At 47.4% G+C, this 18566-nt stretch overlaps 1 protein-coding gene across 1 annotated transcript in view; it reads right to left on the bottom strand.

Annotated features, from left to right (window-relative positions):
- Positions 1-18566, bottom strand: part of PAK1 (p21 (RAC1) activated kinase 1) — a 406732-nt gene that overhangs the window by 194349 nt on the left and 193817 nt on the right. The window contains exon 4 of the mRNA XM_078658509.1: positions 12902-13002. Within this exon, the coding sequence (XP_078514635.1) occupies positions 12902-13002 (101 nt within the window). The remainder of the gene's footprint in view (positions 1-12901; positions 13003-18566) is intronic.

Here is an 18566-nt window from a genome sequence, read left to right as displayed (position 1 = left end):
CAAGACTATATGTCACCTATATTATACTCCATTAAGAATTTCTAAATGGTCACAAAATAACTTAGGTAGTGATCGCACTAAATGTCCTAAATGTATTCTTGCCCATCATTAATTAAGTATTGGTCAGCAATAGAAAATATCTTACTTCAAAAACATGTGATCAACTCTGCAATATCTGCAGCTTCTGTTCTATTGGCTATACATTCCACCAACAGTACTAACAAAGATTTGTTAAATATTCTACTGTCCTGTGCTAGATTGGTTATAGCGAGAGCTTGGATCTCTCAGAATCCTCCTCATATGACTGAGTGGTGGGCTCTTGTTAATGAAATTCATACTATGGAAGGCTCACTTGCCAAGATTAGAGGAACGAAAGCAATCGCGAAGTTTAAGATTTGGGATAATTTTCTGTAAAATTTGCAAGTGCTACAGACTATGGATGTTTTGGGGGGACGATGATTTTACCGACCAGCTAGGGTTACGGGTTTTTTTTTCTTGTCATTTGGGGGCTTATTTGTGGCTAAACAAAGATTATAGGAAATGCTAATAGCTTGTTTTCTTTTTGTATATTGATATGTATCTGGATTATATTTTTGCAAAATGAGTTTGTCAATCACCTTGGCTTGTTTGTCAATAAAAATTAAACAAAAAACATGAAAGAAGTGCCTAAAAATAGTGGGTGAAGTTCCTTGTGCCTTATTGTGCGAGTTTATACGTGTGCTGAGAGTAGTCAGGTTAAAACTATTTTTCTGGGTACAGACATTTGCACGCATCTGAAAACATCCCTTCAGAGGAAATTAAAGTGAGCCTCAATCCTCAGCAGTCCAAACACTCCTATGCCACTGACAACACCAGCAGTACATGTCTGCACCAGACTCCAGATAAACAGTACCAAGGATGTCGATTACAATACTTTGGAAAGTTGCCTTCTACAGGCCAAACTTCAAAAGCAGCCGCATCTCCTAAACAAAGCAAAATAATTAGACATTTCAGTATAAAAGACAATAGTGATGGCCTCTAAGCGGCGACAGGCTAAATTAATGAAGGCACTGGGGGCTATTTTTCGTGAGCTGGCTGTGAGCGCAGGAGCCTGCATTTGTTTCTGATGAGACCACGGTGTTTGCACATTCCTGATGAATGCAAAGGGAAATCAAGGACGCCTGAAGAGGGCCTGCAGGGAGCAAACAAGACAGTAAAAAGTGTTTCCAGCTAGTTTACGAGCGAAGAATAAATTTGCACCAAATAGAGGACAGTTTTTGTAATTAAAGGAAGATTTCCCAGAACTCTTTATGTGAATCAATACAACCAAAACCCCATCAATTTCATGTTTACAAACTCTGCAGGTGCTGCTGCCTTACAAAGAGCACGCAGCCTCCCCCTGTGCGGCGGGACGCTCACGCCAGATGATGTCATCCCGCAGGCATCTCGAGCTGATGGATTACACATTCGTTCTGCCCTGGCAGTTTTCTCCTCTGACAAAGCAGTTTTCGATTGTCACTTTGAGCCGCCAGAGAGAACAAAACCTCCGGGCTTACAGCAATACAATGACAGGCACAAGAAGAAGAAAAATCACTCGCCGGTTCTGGAGCAAGTCCCAGAATCCCGCAAGATGGCATCTGAAGTCGATGCGCTTGTAGGTCAGCAGAAATTCCGCCAAAGTGTAGGCGTTTTCAGAAGTAGTGATTTTTGTATTTCCGAACTTCTCCTGGCCTTGGAGGTGGAGAGGCAGCAGGCTGCCAGTTTGTCTGCAGCGGCCTTGAACTATTGACATGGTTCGTTGGTTGCTTCTACTACATAACTTGCTTTCATTTAGCACTTCATAGCGCTCTTGTGTCATTTCGAAGCGCCAGAAGGTAACCATTGTTATGATTAGCCAACGTAATGCCCCTAAATTTACTCACATCGAAAGGGGGAGGCTGAATCAAACTCTTGGGGTTCAAACTCGTGACCTGCAGGTCACCGAATGGTTCAGCAGCGAGCGATTAACCCACCCAGCCACCCTGCTAGATGTCTTAGACTGAAATCAACCAACGAGTACAATACACATTTGTTTTTTTAAATGCACTTATTATATAAACTGGGAAACTCAACCTTTTAATACAATATTCGGGTTATGGTGGCCCAGCACCATAATAGCATGAATTGCTGAACATGTGGGGAACAGTTTTAACCATTTTATTGACAGAGTGTTCGTGAACCCAGGGTCAGGGTTCTGAAAATCTACACTAAAATATATTTCATACACCCATATTACCTCGAAGGCATGGTAGAGCAGGTTACTATTTGGTGCACACCACACACCAGTATCGTTTTAGACATTCACGATCTATATAGAAATGTGAAGTTTTTCTCAAGTTTTAATTGTTGGACCTGGCCTTTTCTTCACTACCCGGGTTTTTGCTGAAACTGTTTTTGTTTGTTTTATGACTCTGCACATTTTACTCCTGCTAACCAGTGGCAAAGTGCTTTTGCTCTCCCTTCTAAACATGGTAAAATTGGTGTACACCAGATTGGTCTATTTACTTTACTTATACGTCCCTAGTCTATGGTACTAAGTGTACCAAGGGCCTGTAAATTAAATACTACTAGTGGAAGGCCTGCATAGGGTTTGGAAGAAAGCAGGACTCAGGCGCTCTAGCAGTCAAACAAATAGTGGGGAGTAGTAGGCTTGTACACATTAAGACGGTGCAACCAGTATAGAGGAATACCCTAAACCTCTTAGAGAGCCAACGAAGAGAAACCTTGGCACTGGAGAAACTTATAGCAGGTACTGGGCACACGTACAAGAAAACACAGTATTGATACACGTGTGCCCAGTACCTGCTATAAATACTACTAGTGGGCTGCACTACTCACTGAGCTTCTTACTAAAGTAGCATTGTATAAAACATGTCTCAAGCCTCCACTGCAGCATGTAGTGTAGTTCTAAACTGCCATTTCGAAAACCTTCCTTTTTCATACCTGGGTAAACTTTTGACCAGGACAAACCTGATCCCTGTATCCAACCTGCATTACTTTGCAGGCAGCCTTAACTTTTGACTTTGACCTGGTCCAGTGTGACCATATAACCAATGATTGGCAATTTGTGCTTCTTGGTGCTAATTTTACATAAAACCTAAAAAATTCTTTGCTTCGGTTCTACTTTTTGGATTTTAATCATTTTAATATTCTCTATTTTTCCAGATTGGTTTGGGAACTTTCTTGTGTTGTGGTTTACTTAATTATTGTTTGAACTCAGCATAAATACTTTACATATTTCTTTTTGGTTGAGTTTTATATGGTGCGAACTTGACCCAAAGGTATCGGGTATCATAGCGCTTTACATGAGCATCAGTTGCGTTAAACAAGGACACATTAATTTTTGTTAGGCATGAGGAGATTTAGTGATTTGCCCAGATCACAGGTTGAGCATCATTGCAGAGACTCGAACCCGGTTCCCCAGATTTGAGATCGACAGCCCTTGCCATTAGGCCACATCCTCTGCCCAATGTCCTCTATGTTAAGCCAAACTGTGTTTGTGCCAAGCTACCAGAAAGAGTGTAAAAAAAGCACTGTTTATTTATCAACTATTGTGGTTCACCCTGACAAGGATTGTATTTATTACTTGAGTAGGGCTGTCTGCCTCTCATCTATTAAACCAATTATTTACATTATTCAAAATTTCTTATTCATTCCTTTTAATTCTCTGACAAAACACTCCAACAGGCGAACCTGTTGATAAGCTCTGTTGATTGTCGCATATGTGGAACTAGTAAAATGATGTTGGTTCACAATTTCTTTGGTGACATAGCAACCTAAAACTGCAGATAAAGATAGAAGCAAAGAATGAATCTCAATTCCGCATATCATAAGAAAATTATAACTGTGTGGTACAAGTCTCTAATCTGCACTGTCTGACCATAAAAGCATGCAGAAAATGTTTTTTCTTTTTTTCCACTCATGACATGTCCCAAAAGATGAACATCTTTCTTTCTCACACTTGGGCATGAATAGGGATTAGGACATGAATTCTGATAAGTCCCTGCAGTATGGTATACCTGACATGTATAGGATTTTTTTTTTTTAAACAGATTTTATTGAAATGTTGCACATATTCCGCAGAGCTCTGCACACCAGAGATATCTGCAGGACAAAACAGCACATCAAGCGAGATGCAAACAGCTTCATTTTTCTGTGAAGAACTAACATAAACAAAGCACAACTAAATCCCCCCCTCTCCCCCCACCACCCCGAACTCCCCCCTCCCGGATCCCACCGACCCAGGTCGCATATGGTCCATCCCGTGTCTCCTATCCAGTATATATCCAAATGACTGCACCCAGATACACTCTACCGAGGTCCCCTCATATCCCCTCCGGCAAATCGTCCCGGTCCACCGGGGGCTCAAGCATCAGGCCCCGAAAGTCAGCCCAGCGCTTTCCAAATTTTATAGTGCTTTCGTGGACATCCTCGGGCTACAAAAATCGGCTGCTCCATTCCCATGCAAAAGTCCAACGCTCTCTTCCACAGCACCACAGAAGGGGCTAGCGGATCTTTCCATGCCCTAGCCACATCTCTTTTGGCCAATGTAAGACCCAACAACAATAGATGTCTCTTATAAACATTACCGCCCACCCCATCCATCACATGCAGCAGACCAAGCCGCGGCGTACGAGGGAGCTCCCACCCCAAAACCTCAGACATGCAATCCAGCACTCCTCTCCAGAACCGATCCAGAGAGCCACAACTCCACACCATATGTATGAATGTCCCCACTTCCTGGCCGCATCTAAGACAGTCTGGAGATGCAATCAGCGCCGCCCGCCATAACCGCTCCCTAGTAAAATAAACTCTATGGAGATATTTAAATTGAATGAGCCGTAGGCGCATTGCTATGGCCGCTTCCCTAGGGGCTGCTAACACCTCCTTCCGGTCCTCCTCCTCCAATTCTCCCACATCCTCTACCCAAGTCTCCCTGAGCTTCTGCAATGTGGGGGAGGAATGTGTGACAAGTGAGCGGTAGATGGATGTTATTTTTTTCATCTCCAGATCCCCCATGAATACCTTCGCCTCCAGAGGGCTAAATTCAGGGAGGGCCTCCAGGCCATCCAGGCTCGGGGCAAGGGCATGGCGGAACTGAAGGTATTTAAAAAACTGCGAGCGAGGCATGCTAAACTCCCTACATAGCTCCTGAAAGGACTTGAGCGTCTTGCCAGCCAACACATCTCCCAACGTGGAAATTCCAATGTTGTCCCATCCCCTGAAGCCCTGCAATGCCGCTAGCCCCGATAACCGCCCATTGTGCCATCGGTGGGTTTCCCCTGTCAGGGTATTCCACCACCGCATGCGACCCAGAGCCTGTCTCCATATTTGAAACACCACCTGTGTGACCGGTGGTAGCGTCTTCCGCAATTGCCCCTATACAGAATAGTGTGTAGTGTGTATGTCCCCATAAGGCTACGCTCCAGGGCGTACGCCGGATCTCCCCTATCCCCATACCACCACTCATTTAGAACTAGGAGGCGCGAGGCCTGATAGTAAGACAGGATATCGGAAGTTGCCAATCCCCCGCAATAAGTAGACAGAAAACAGGTACGCAGCGCTACTCGCACTGTGCCCCCCGCCCAGAGGAACTGCCCTAGTGTGGAGTTTACCTGCCTGAACCATTGAGGCGGAATGGGAAAGGGTGGTTCTGCAACTGATATATCAGCCTAGGAAGGGCTACCATCTTAAAAATGGCCGACCTACCATATATCGTTAGTGGCATGCGGAACCATATCTTGATATCCGCTCGAACCCGTTCCCACACCGGCGCCACATTCCGCTCCCAGGAGACCATGGGGACCTCAGAGATAAAGACCCCCAGGTACTTAATGCCACCCACGGCTACTTGGAGTGTGGAAGCCCAATCCCCCACCTCTGCGCGCCTTCCCAACACCCACAGGGTGGACTTGCGAGGGTTCAAATACAGCCCCGATGTTTCCCCGAAGATTTGCATACTTTCCAGTATATGTGGCCCTGACCGATTTAAGTTCGTTAGGAAAAATAGGACATCGTCCGCATAGAGCGCAATCCTATCGGACCCTCGCAGTTGCGCATCAATGCGCACCCATGCCGCCAGCGGCTTCATAGCTAGGGCAAAAAGGTACGGCGAAAGAGGGCAGCCCTGCGGGGTGCCGCGCCCGATGGGGAACCTGGTGGATATAGCCCCCGCTACTCAAACCAAGGCTGTCAAATCCGTGTATAGAAGTCGCTGATACGAGAGGAAGTGGGGGCCCTAAATTAAGCCGAGGCAAGAGCGCAAACAGGTAGACCCAACTCAGCGAATCAAATGCCCTGTCAATGTCTGCTAGTAACAGTGCCGCCTGCTCCCCCGTATTCCGAACCGCTGCCACCGCTACATGTGCTCGCCTAATGTTATGTCTGGTTGCTCTCCGAGGCATGAAGCCGGCCTGGTCCAGGTGAACCAACGCTGTGATATAAGGCAAGAGCCGATTTGCTAATGCTTTGGCCAGAATTTTGGCCTCCACATTTAGCAAGGAAATGGGGCGATAAGACGTGTGTTGCTCCGGGGGCCGTCCTGGCTTATGGAACACCACAACTTCAGCGTGTCTCCAATCTGGGGGGAGGCTACCCCTCTCCCTGGCCTCCTCCAGGGCCGCCCTATAGCATTTACCCAGAAGTAGGTGATATTTCTTGAAAAATTCACTAGGGAACCCGTTGGGTCCAGGGGCTTTTCCTGTGTTAAGCTCGCCCAGGGCCGTGCCCAGCTCCTCCTCCGTCAGCAGAAGCTCAAGGCGCTCGCGCAGGTGGCAGATCAGCAATAAACGTATCTACCACATCTTCACTAAGGCATTCGTTCGGGGCAAACAAGTCTGCATAATATGCAGCAAAGCCATCTGCTAACTCTTTCGGATCCGTAATCGAGGCACCCGCTCCGTCCAGTATCCCTGGTAGGGCCTGCGCCTGAAAGGTGCCCTGACACAACTGGTGCAACATCGTTCCCGACTTATCCCCCCACTGATATATCCTACTGCGTATTGCAAGCCATATCTGCCGTGCCTCATCTAGCAACAGGGAGGCATAGGACTGTTGCGCTAGAAGCAATTGCCCCACCACAGGACCCTCTCCCTCTGCACTGCCCCGGCGCTCCAGCGCCTCGATGTCAGCCTCGGCCTGTACCAATTCCGCCCTGCGCCTCTTCCTAGCAACCGCACACCAGGCTATGTTCCACCCCGTATCGTGGGTTTCAGGGCCTCCCACACTGTCCCAGCACTGGATACGGACCCTACGTTCTCGACTAAATACTCTGCTATGGCCTCGCGAACATGTTTCTGATAGTCAGCGTGCTGCAGACGCCACATGGACATGCGCCACCGAAATGGCTGTCGCCCTCTATCTAAACAAATGTCTATTGTAATGGGGGAATGGTCAGAGAGTCCACGCGGTAGTATGTCCGCCGATTCCACCCTGCCAACCACCACTCTGGGAACAAAAATGTAATCTAGTCTGGAAAAGGACTTATGGACAGCTGACAGATATGTGTATTCCCGCCTAGTGCCATGCATATGCCACCATGTGTCTACCCAATCCAAGCCCCCAACCATGTCTCTCAGTTTGGTGGAGTAGCACCGTATCTGTCCCCCCCGGCCTATACCTATCTCTGTGTGCATCCATAATGTCGTTCCAATCCCCACCTACCACAGCTAGCGCATCAGGAATGTCGGCCCACACCGCTAACAACTTCTCAACCAGTGACCATTGCAGAGGGGGCGGGGCATACACACATCCCAGCACCAGAGGCTCCTCCCCTAACATACCCTTAATAAATACGTAGCGTCCCTGTGTATCAACCCATTGAGACGAGTGAACATATGGAATCCTGCGATGTATTAAAATGGTCACCCCCCTAGATCCTCTAGTAAAACCTGCATGATAAACCTGGTGGTAGCCATACCGCTGGAGGCACAAGGTCTTTGTACCTAACAGGTGAGGTTCTTGCAGCAGCAACACATCCACTCCAGCCCTCTTTGCCTGCCGTAACACTGCCCCCCTCTTAATCTTGTCAAGTACTCCCCGCACATTCCAGCTAAGGAGTCACAATGAGCCTCTAGGCCCCGTGGCCCCACCTATAAGAGTCCAACTACCAGACCACGTAGATACACACGTAACCTTCAGTGACACCCCAATAGGACCATGCGCCCCATACCCAACTAGAACTGAACCCCCCCATGTCCCAACAAACCCCGCCCCCGCCCTATACCTCAAGAACATTGAAGTACCTGTCGCGGTATATGAGACTCTCGGCCACCAACGCAGGACCTGAGGCCGTCTACACCAATGGATCCCCACCCAACAACCCATAAACCTTAGGCCACCCCCAACAAGCCTTAAACTAGGGGGGATGAACGCCCGCCCACTTTGTATCTCCCTCCACCCTGCCCCAACCCACAACCACGCTGAACTTTGCGCCTAGCAACCCATCAGTCACCTCCAGCCCGCAAAGCAATATCATCAACAGCATACAACAACACAGTACTATGCAGCATTGTAATAGAAGCCAGATCCCACCGCCCGCTATTTAGAAAAGTCAAGGGTCATCTGTTAGTTGTTCAGAGGCGTCCTTCCCTTTATCCGGGGTACCGCCGGATGCAGATCGCCGCCTGGACCTGGATCTCCAGGTTCCCCCCCTCCGGGGCACCCGAGAGGTCTGCGACTGCCCCTCACTCAAGGATGAGTCCGACTCCAATCCAGGCTGTGTGGGTACTCTCACCTTCACTGTTTCATCAGTCCACTTAAATACCTCCTCGGGAGTATCGAAGAAGTGTGTGCGAGACTGAACAGGCTCCCTCCAGCCTTGTGGTCTGGCAATGCCCCAGTGTCGCACCCCGCGGCGGGCGTCGCTCCCCTCCTTCCTTTCTGGGGGCAGATGTGCCCCCCGGGTGCCCACCTCAGGTCCGGCTGCTGAAATGCGCCACCGGGGGTAGACCAAACTTGAGCCCCCGGCTCCGTCACTCAGGCCCAGGCCTCGCCGTGCTGGAGCCGCAATGCCACATATACCCAGAAAGGGCCCCCTCCCTCGGAGCCGACTGCCAATGGGAACTCCTGGGGGGCCGACCGGCACCTCTGGGCACTGTCGCGGGTCCCGCCGATTCAGGGACCCGCACCGGATGCCGTAGGCCGCGGCGCCACCATCGCGCCGGCTGCCGGGACCAGCGAAAACTGCCCACCGCCCAGGCCGCACTCAGCACGGCCGCGATCTCCGGTCCCCGGCGCACCAAATCACATAAAAATCAACCGGGTGCTTGCCGCCAGGCTCCGGTACAGGATCCACCCCTCTGGGTCACACGGGAGCAGGGGTAAGGCAGGAGAATTGCAGGATCAATAGCGGGCGGGACAGAGCTCTGTTAAGCTGTGTCCGCCATGCTGGCTCTCTTGGCCACGCCACCCGACATGTATAGGATTTTAATCGATGCATGCTCCTAATTACACTAAGTTAGACCACACAGGTGTTAGACCTGGCACCATTGGCGTGGGTCTCCCCTGCATGTTTTACCTTTGCCTCCAGTGTTTTTGCTGTGTGCTGGTCTAGATGCTTTGGGCACTTTGCAACTGCTTTTCATGCCAGAGTGCAAGTGCTCACTTTGTAAATTGTTGTTATGGATTAGTGATCGCATGATTGGCATATTTGATTTACCAGTCAGACCCTGGTACAGTGCACTGTGTGTGCCCAGGGCCTGTAAATCAAATGCTGCTAGTGGGCTGCAGGACCGATTGTGCCAACCACAGAAGCAGCCTGAAAACAAATGTAACTCTGGTCTACCATTGAGGAGCCTGTGTGCAGTCTAGTACTGTCATGTCGACTTGGCAAGTGCACCCACTTGCTAGGCCCTAACCTTCCTTTTTCTACATGTCAGTCACCCCTAATGTAGGGCCAATGTACCCCTGTGGGCAGAGTGCAGTGTATGTGAAAGGTAAGACATGCCCTGGTGTGTGTGGCATGTCCTGATAGAGAATTACTGCCAATGTTGTTATCCTCTACAGCAAGGCTACCTGTTACCATAGGACAGAATGGGGAGTTTGTCTTATAAACATAACTACCCCTGGGAACACAGTAGGAAAATAGGGTTTAGTATGCCTGAACTCAAGAATGTTAAAATGCATCTTTTAGTGAGGGTGATTTTTACATTCTGTATTTGAAAATATCACTTTTAGAAAGTAGGTATTTTCTTGCCTAACAATCCAGTGTGACTATGCTAGGTTTGTGTATTGCATGTCTGGCTTTTGGATGATAGGGGCTGGAGAGGGGCAGTGGATCCGGAGAGCCTGATGAGTCAGAGCTGGGCTGAATAGACCTGGGCTGCATTTAGAGTAGGGGGTGGTGATTTTCTCTCACCTGAATGGGCCTCGTCTACCTTCAACATTGCGTCTCCACCTCCTGTCAGGAAGCTGCACCAGTGAGGACAGAACTGGTTCTGGCTGGGTACAAACACTCACTGCCTTCCGAGAACAAAGGATTTAAAAAAAAAAAAAAAGAGGGTCACAGACTTTTAGATCACTTCTGAGAATCAAGAGGAACCTTTGCCAAGGAGAAGAGCCGGAGAAGCTGAGGAGGAATACTGCCCCTGTGCTGGTTGCTGTCTGGGGTTGGCCTGCAGTGGCTACTTGCTGCCAAGGAAAGGAGAAAAGGACTTTGATGTTTGCTTTTTCACCTGCTTGAGGAAAAGATCCCCAAGGGAAATTGAGCTTGCCTCCTGTTCTGAAGTCTCAGGGACACAAAGACTTAATTTATTTTGTCCCTCTGCATCTAGAACTGCTGTTTCAGCTCCCACAGAAGGAAACTGTAATACAGACGCCGGCGAGCGATGCCGTATCCTGCATCGAAGTTGTGGGCACTGGTTGTGAAGAGCACAACGCATTGTCCGACTTGCACCGTAGGCCTGCCGCCTGCTGCCGCCGTGAAGCATCGACTCTGAAGCAGTCACTGAGGCCGCTGCCTGCACCAGAGCCAAGGACACAGCTCGTGACGTCCATGACACACCGTCCCGACTCACACCTCAGCCTCGACTTTACCGACACCAGTGCTTTATCAACCCGGAGCCGATACTCGATGTGGGTGACTCCTGAATCCATCAACACTGCTCCGCCGTAAGGAACCACCACCTCGCCACCACTGTGACGTCACAATAAGGAACCAACATTTCACCTCCCCTGCACCGCAGTAAGGAACCGAGGCTTCACCTCCCTGGGGTCGTGAGAAACTGACGACATCCAGCGCCAGTGACGCACCTCCCCGACGCCGTGCACTGTCTTTGCTTTCATCATTTCTTTGTGGGTCTGCTGGACTCTGTGCCCGGCATGGGCACCTCACGCTTGGCGCCATACTTTAGGATTTTAATCTGTAACGATGTCGTAATAACCGCCAGGTGGAGTTATTTGTTGCTACAAATGTTAATTGAGGGTAAATAACCTATTTTTGATGATATCTTGATAACTGTATTGTAGATTTGTTTTGGCGTTTGGTCTTATTTTGGTTGAGATAAAGATTACTTATTTTTCTAAACTGGTGTGGTGTTCATTTGTAGTGTTTTCACTGTATTTCTGTATGTGTTCACAAATGCTTTATACACTCCCTCTGAGATGAGCCTGTCTGCTCGTGCCAAGCTACCAGGGGAGTGAGCAGGGGTTATTTTAGAAGTGTATCCCCCTTTAATGACTAGAAGTAAGGGCCCCTATTTGGACAAATGTACCTACCTCTGCCAACTAGAGACCCCCATTTCTAACAACAGGGAACTATTTCTGATAGAAATTTAGTTTAGGGCATCAATACTCAGGTGAGAGATCTGACTCAATATCACACAGAAAATAATAATAGCAATAATACTACTAATAGTACAATAATAATGAGAATAATAATAATAGTAATAACCTGCAGTTTGTGAGCGGTGTAAAAGATGATATCATTACCCAATTTATAGCATGTATTTTCAAATACAGACTAAATAATCTATTGGATGGTGGAAGATCTCCTTTCTTCCCATTGGCCTGCAGAAAATGTCTGGTCTGAATTCTTCAATGACATTTTCGAAAAGAGGACCATTTCCTTCTGCCAGCCTCCCTAGGGAACATGTCCTAGAAGAGGGTTGACTCACATTCATCCCAGTTTCCAGAGCACCGAGTGACCAGTGATGCAGGGACAGGGCTCAAGGCTTATTAAAGCCTATACCTGCACGTCATCAATGCCTCCTAACAATTATTTGGTTCTGGGTGGACACCAGCATTCTGCTTTTTTTACTCTTTTTTGGGGAAAAGACCCAGAAGACCCAAGGAAAAGCATGCCAAAACCATGTATTTCCTAATCCTGAAAAGGCTGCTGTGATGAAAATGTTGGAATAATGGTTCCCGCAATCCATAAAGCTAATGTTTGTTAGGCCTCCACCATACAGACAGAGTCGGTAATCCTAGCTACACACAACCTAGTTGTAATGATAGCAGTACTGCACAGGTGTGCATGGCGGTTGCCCCTCACCTATCCATAAGACCTGCTCCTCCTGCTATTCCCTTGGCTGCCACACCACACACTTTCATCCACAAACAACCATAGCACCAGAAGCGAACACTTCAAAAACATATTTGTAGATTCTGCCTCTCACTTGAAAATGGCTCACAGCAGGTCCCTACCCCTCGACTGTCTAGCCAGGAGGCTTCAGGCTACATGTCCTCAGGTAACACCAATTGCACAGATGTACCCGTAAACATTTTAATTATTCAAGAATCGGAGAAAGATATTCTCTTCTAGGCATACATATGTGTATAGTACAGTGGAAGAACAGCAACATAATTACCATATGACAAGTCTAAGACAGGTATGAGGAAATAAAATACACTAAATGCATGTTTAGCGGGTCTCAATATGACTTACCGTGAACTCCCCCGTCACAGCATCAAAGCCGACGTGGATGGTGTGCTCAAAGTCTGAAGGAAGAGAAATTTCTGGCCGGTCTTTTTCTTTCTTTTTGTTTGCTGTCGGAGAAAAAAAGAAATGTTCTTGTAAACACACAGCTGCTCATGACAGAGACGTCCAGAATAAGAAGTGAATGCAAATGCAAGGCTCTTTATGGAGGTGCCTAGAGTATACTGACAGTCAGATCAAGCCTCGTCTCCTGTCTTGTTAAAACAAAGATCCAGCAAGCCGAGAGATGCGCAGTGTGCCATGCAGCTATTTTCTTTTCATGAAGAGGATATAAATTCTCTTCATGATATTTATGATTTTTATTTAGCACAGCTAAGTAGATCGCATATTTATATAGCATAGCTTTTTCGCACAGAGGTCTCAGTCCAATTTACAAAGAACAAACAGTGAAAACAGAACTCATGAGTATAAAAACAACATTACAAGAGACACATAACTGGTGAACAGGGAGAGAGCAATATCCCCTTTAATGTGGGTGTCGGCCAATGGCCAACACCGCTCTACCTCCTCTGTGTGTGACGCTGGGGAGGGTTACAAACAAGCACCGGAGGAAAACTTTTTTTTTTTTATTTAAAAGGGCTGGGCAACGCGGAATCACTTCCACGTCAGCCAACCCATCTTCTGCGCTGACATCACAGATTCCCACAGGCGGGGCCAAACACCCGAATTCCGTTTTGAGGACCATGATGTCTCCCCAGGTTGCAAAGAACCATTGGTGGAAAGGGGAGTGTCTCTGCTCTCCAAAAAGGCCTACCGCACATGTTTTTCTAATTGTGGATCACGAAGCAACTGCGATCAACAGCCAGGTAAACCACTAGGCTACCAAGGACCTTATTTGGGGTTTGGCCCCATGGTCACGGCCCGACCCCACTCCCCCACCCGGGGGCACAAAAGTTTAAAAACATTTGTGGTTTTTGTCATGAGGCATCCCTGGGGAAAGAAACCTGATTACATAAAAAAATTGAACTGCCACAAAGGCTGACCCCTGTGGTACTGGGTATGTGGCAAGGTGAGGTAATACTTTGTCTTTTGTTTAATATATTTGGAGAACCTGCAGATTCACAAAACCAGATAAGTAATTTTGTGTTTATTTACTGTTGCACACCAACTCATTTAGAACAATACTTCTGCTTTCTATGTAGGACAGTGTTTTAGAAGGACGGTTTTAGCCAGTCAGCAGAGGTAGCACTTTGGTTCATGACTGCTGCCAGGCCCCAACTTGGATTAAGGAGGACAGCTATGAGGCAGGATGAGAGACTGAGACAGCATCCGAGTGAGAGGAAAATGGAGCAGAATCTGGAAGTGATTTTGCAGTCAGCGGAGTTCCATCGGACGACTCATCTTGCAGCGATTCTGAGGGACAAGAGGATGGCAGTCGTGCTATCTCTGAGCAAGCAGTCTGTGTAGCGGCGTGATCGTAGCAGGATAGACCAACCCATAGAGCAGACACGTGCGGATGCGAGCACAGACGAAGTGCTCTCTTGGCAGCCTTTGAATTTAATCGAGCCCCAAATTACGCCTTTTACTGGCGACACTGGATGTAAAGTCGATACAGCCAATCTTTTGCCAATTGACTATATCCATTTCTTTTTGGATGTTGACTTCCTTGAGCAAATTGCACAGTAAACACATTTGTGTGCCAAACAATTTCTGAGGAGCATGGAGGCTCCCTAGGGCCTCTTTCTAGAGCACACCAACTTCACTTGAGGAGTTGAAGATATTTTTGGGCCTTACGCTCAGAATGGATTTAGTGTGCAACCAAGCCTGCAGTCCTACTGGTCTACTCGCACGGTTTAGGTAACCATCATTTTCCCACCATAGATAAGCAGAGATCATGTTTTATTGTTGCAGCATATGTTGCATTTCAACGATAATTCTGCTACCTTGCCCTGGGACCATCCAGACCATGACAGGTTGTTCAAAATTCAGCCCGTCGTGGAACATTTGTCTGCTAGGTTTCTCGAGATTTATATTCCTAAAAAGAATATAGCGATTGGTGAGTCCTTGATCCTGTACAAGGGGCGGCTGCTGTTCAGGCAGTACGTTGAGAGCAAAAGAGGTAGCTATGGTATCAAGCTGTACATGCTGTGTCAGAGCTCTACTGTCTATGTGTACAGCTCAAGAGTGCACACAGGGAAGGACTCCACTCTAAACCGTGTAGGTTGTCCTCCCACGCACAGGAAAGATTGTATGAGACTTTGTCCTGCCAATCCTTCACAAAGTTTATAACCTTTATGTGGACAACTTCTATACCAGAATAAAGCTGTTCAGTGAGCTGTACAAAGCTGCCACTGTAGCTTGCGGAAGAGTTCGTTGTTGCCTCAAAGGATTCCCACAACAGCTTGCTTGTAAGAAGCTCCAGAAATACCAGGGGACAGCGTTGCATTCCATCAAACTTTTTGCAGTCAAGTTCTTTGATCGGAGTGATGTGTATGTGCTCACTACAATTCATGATGAGAGCACTTCGTCCATTGTGGTTTGGGGCCAGAGAGCCCTATGTTTTCCTATTTGCTTTATGTTGTACCATACAAAAGTGAAACACTGGGAAATTGACTGAGGTGGAGCTGCAGCAAGGTAAACATTTCAATGACTGAGTATGGATACCGACCTTCCATGGACCACTACTTCAATAGGCAAGGAGCCTGTATTTATTGTTCCTCTACTTGAGGAAATCATGGACTTGCTAGTGGCCTGCTCAACGCCTTTATCCATCAACAGAACATGGTAGGTGTTCTGTTTGCCAATTGACAAGTGCATTATAGTCCCCACACTGCACGTAATGGTGGATGGAACATAAGCCATGTTGTCACGGAGTACCCTGTTTGGTAAAAATGTAAAGTCTTGAATACATTCCGAAGGGCTTTTTATGGAACATAAGTGTACAAAAACAGGCCCTTTTCCAGATATCCTCCTACTTGTTGCCCCCATTTGGACTCCTAGAGGCTGGATTTCAACTCCGACAGTGCACGGAAGCCTGCTAACCAGGCCCCGTGCTCTCTCCATAAACTTGGTATATGAGAATTGGTATCCCCATTTGGCAAGGACTTTAGTCCCTTTATAAGTCCCTAGTATATGGTACCAGTGGTACCCGCGGCATAGGTGTTAAAGGGGTCAACGGGGCCTAAAACACTGTTTGTGCCACCCTAAGTGACCCAAGTTAACTATTGACAGCAGCAGGCCTGCCACTGCAGCCTGCAGGAGCAGTGCAAATTGCTCGAACTCGACTTTGCCCTCACCATAACAGGCAAAGTGAAGGCGCTATTTATAATATATGCCAGTCACCCCTAAGGCATCCTGAGCCCAGGAGGCAGGGTGCATTATATTAAAGGTGTGGACATGTAAGTGCAACCTTATATGTCATTTTAGTGGCCTTTACCATTAAAGGCTTCTATAAGTGATAGGCGGTCCATAGGATAAAATAGGCTGCTACCCCGGGCAAACTCGAGGTCGTCAGCTGCTTTATGGGACAGTCAAAATATGGCATGTTTGGTAACAAACAGCGTGGCCTCCTCACCCCTAACACGAATCTCATGTCAAGGACGATGTCGTATGCACCCAGGTGGCTACCTCACAGGTCGCCCACCTGGTTGCCCCAGCTTTTCCTGTCCTCTGGCTGCCAACCCACAGCTGCTGCTGCCAAGACATGAATCTGACCACCTGCCAGGAGGTGTGAACTCTCCCATGAGTCGGAAACAATAGCCTGGTCGGGAACTAGGTCAAACCTTCCTCCCTAACAGAATGGCTAGTGAAGTGGCACATCAAGGCGGTGAGCTTCAAAGCCTTCACCGCCTATGATATGCACCTCAGCTGTTTCCCAAAAGAGGAACCAGCCGTCCCCTTGCCATCCAGGCACATTTGCACCCGGGCAGGCAGGAAAATGAGGTATTCCGGAGTTGTACAACCCCAAAAGGCTAGCCACACCTCTAGGGTGGGCTACCTGGTCTGTACAGCTGAAGGAGTATTCTACCATTTTTAAAAGAGGTAGAATAGAGGGTTCTGGGTAGGAAAGGTGACACCCACCAAAGATGAGGTCACCTTAATGGCAGATTAGCCTCTGGGGCTAGTAGCAGCCACACTCCTAACACACCTAAATCTAGAATTTAAGGGGCTACCATGAACACCTGAACCTCAGTTCTGCTGTGACTTGCGATAAAGGACAAAGAGAAGAACCGTGTCTGCGACCACAGGATCTTCACAAAGCAAAGGTTGCTTCTCTGACAACCTTCCTGGAACTGCACGACCTGGACCAAAGCTTGGTTCCCCCAGACAGAGGGACCCCTGTGAGAGCTAAAGGCAGCTCCAGACTCCCAAAGACTAGTTGCGCTAGTACACTGCACACCGCAGGTAAAAACCACGTACCAGAACCAAAGAATCGCTGGCCATCAAGCCCTCCAAGGGATTGCCCGAAAACAGGCATTGTGGGAAACGCAGTCCTGATCTCAAGCAAGTTTCAAGCAGCTGTTTTCTCCCAGATGTCGAAATAGCTTTCTGCCGAGCTTACCACTGCCAAGGCAAGTTAGTCGCCAGTCCAGGAACCACCACCTTTACTACACGTCGAGGGAACATAGCAAAACCTTCATGCGACATCAGCCGTGGCTTTGTTGTTGACTTTTTACACCCGGTTCCCCACCAGCACTGTGTAAACAGTAAAACCAACTCCCCCGCAGTTTCAGCACCAAGGACAGCGTGAATAACTTTGCACCCTGGCTTCTCGAGCCAGGAAAATCAAACTGCCTGTCGTAGCTTGGTCCTGGAACCCACATCACCTTTTCCCTTCTTGCGTTCCTCGTAACTCAACCTGCAAGTGACCGACTGTAACTTGTACTTTTTACCATTGACAGCAAAGATGAAGTTTTGCAGTACTGTTTTGCACTGATTTAATATTGCTTCTAAAATCCATAACTCCAGTTATACTTATTCAATTGACTTCATTTTGGTGTCTAAATTTATATAAAAAGAGGCTTAATTTTATAAATTGGTGTTGGATTTCTTTTGAGTTGTATCAATAACTTATCGTCCATGCTGGTACTCTGAAATGCTTAACACATGTTCCTCAAGTAACCCCTGACTGCTCTTTGCCACTCTACCAGGACTGAGCTATGGAATTATTATTGTAAATCCAAGGATCATCTTTGGGGTATTGTGAGAGTATTGCATGGTGAAGCCTCACCAACATCACCACATAATACTCCACCTTCCTACAGTATGTATACAACATAAGAACCACCCTGATTGCCTATGAGAACCACAGTAAGTGTAATAAGTCAAACAAATATCCCATGTAACTCATTCACCAACATATCTATATTGCTATTAAAGTGTGCAAACTTAATCGGAAACTTGCACCATAATCAATGTTATTGAAAAAGGATACAGAACATAATGTCTTGCATGAGGATGATTTTCACATTTTTAGTTTCGGGACAATATAGATGTCACCATGTATCAAAATTATTACAGACAACACAGTGCTCAGACAGTGAACTAATGTCTATACAGCAACACAGAACAAGACAGTGAACAGATTCGGAGGTTGCATATGATTTTATATCAAACATAAGCGGAGAACCTGTATGTTCATATATGGTATCTACTGGTGTACCATAACCTGTTT

Source organism: Lissotriton helveticus, chromosome 8, assembly GCF_964261635.1.
Source record: "Lissotriton helveticus chromosome 8, aLisHel1.1, whole genome shotgun sequence".
In the NCBI taxonomy this organism is placed as follows: domain Eukaryota; kingdom Metazoa; phylum Chordata; class Amphibia; order Caudata; family Salamandridae; genus Lissotriton; species Lissotriton helveticus.
Note: the sequence above shows the minus strand (reverse complement) of the source record. Positions and strands in the feature narration are given on the sequence as shown.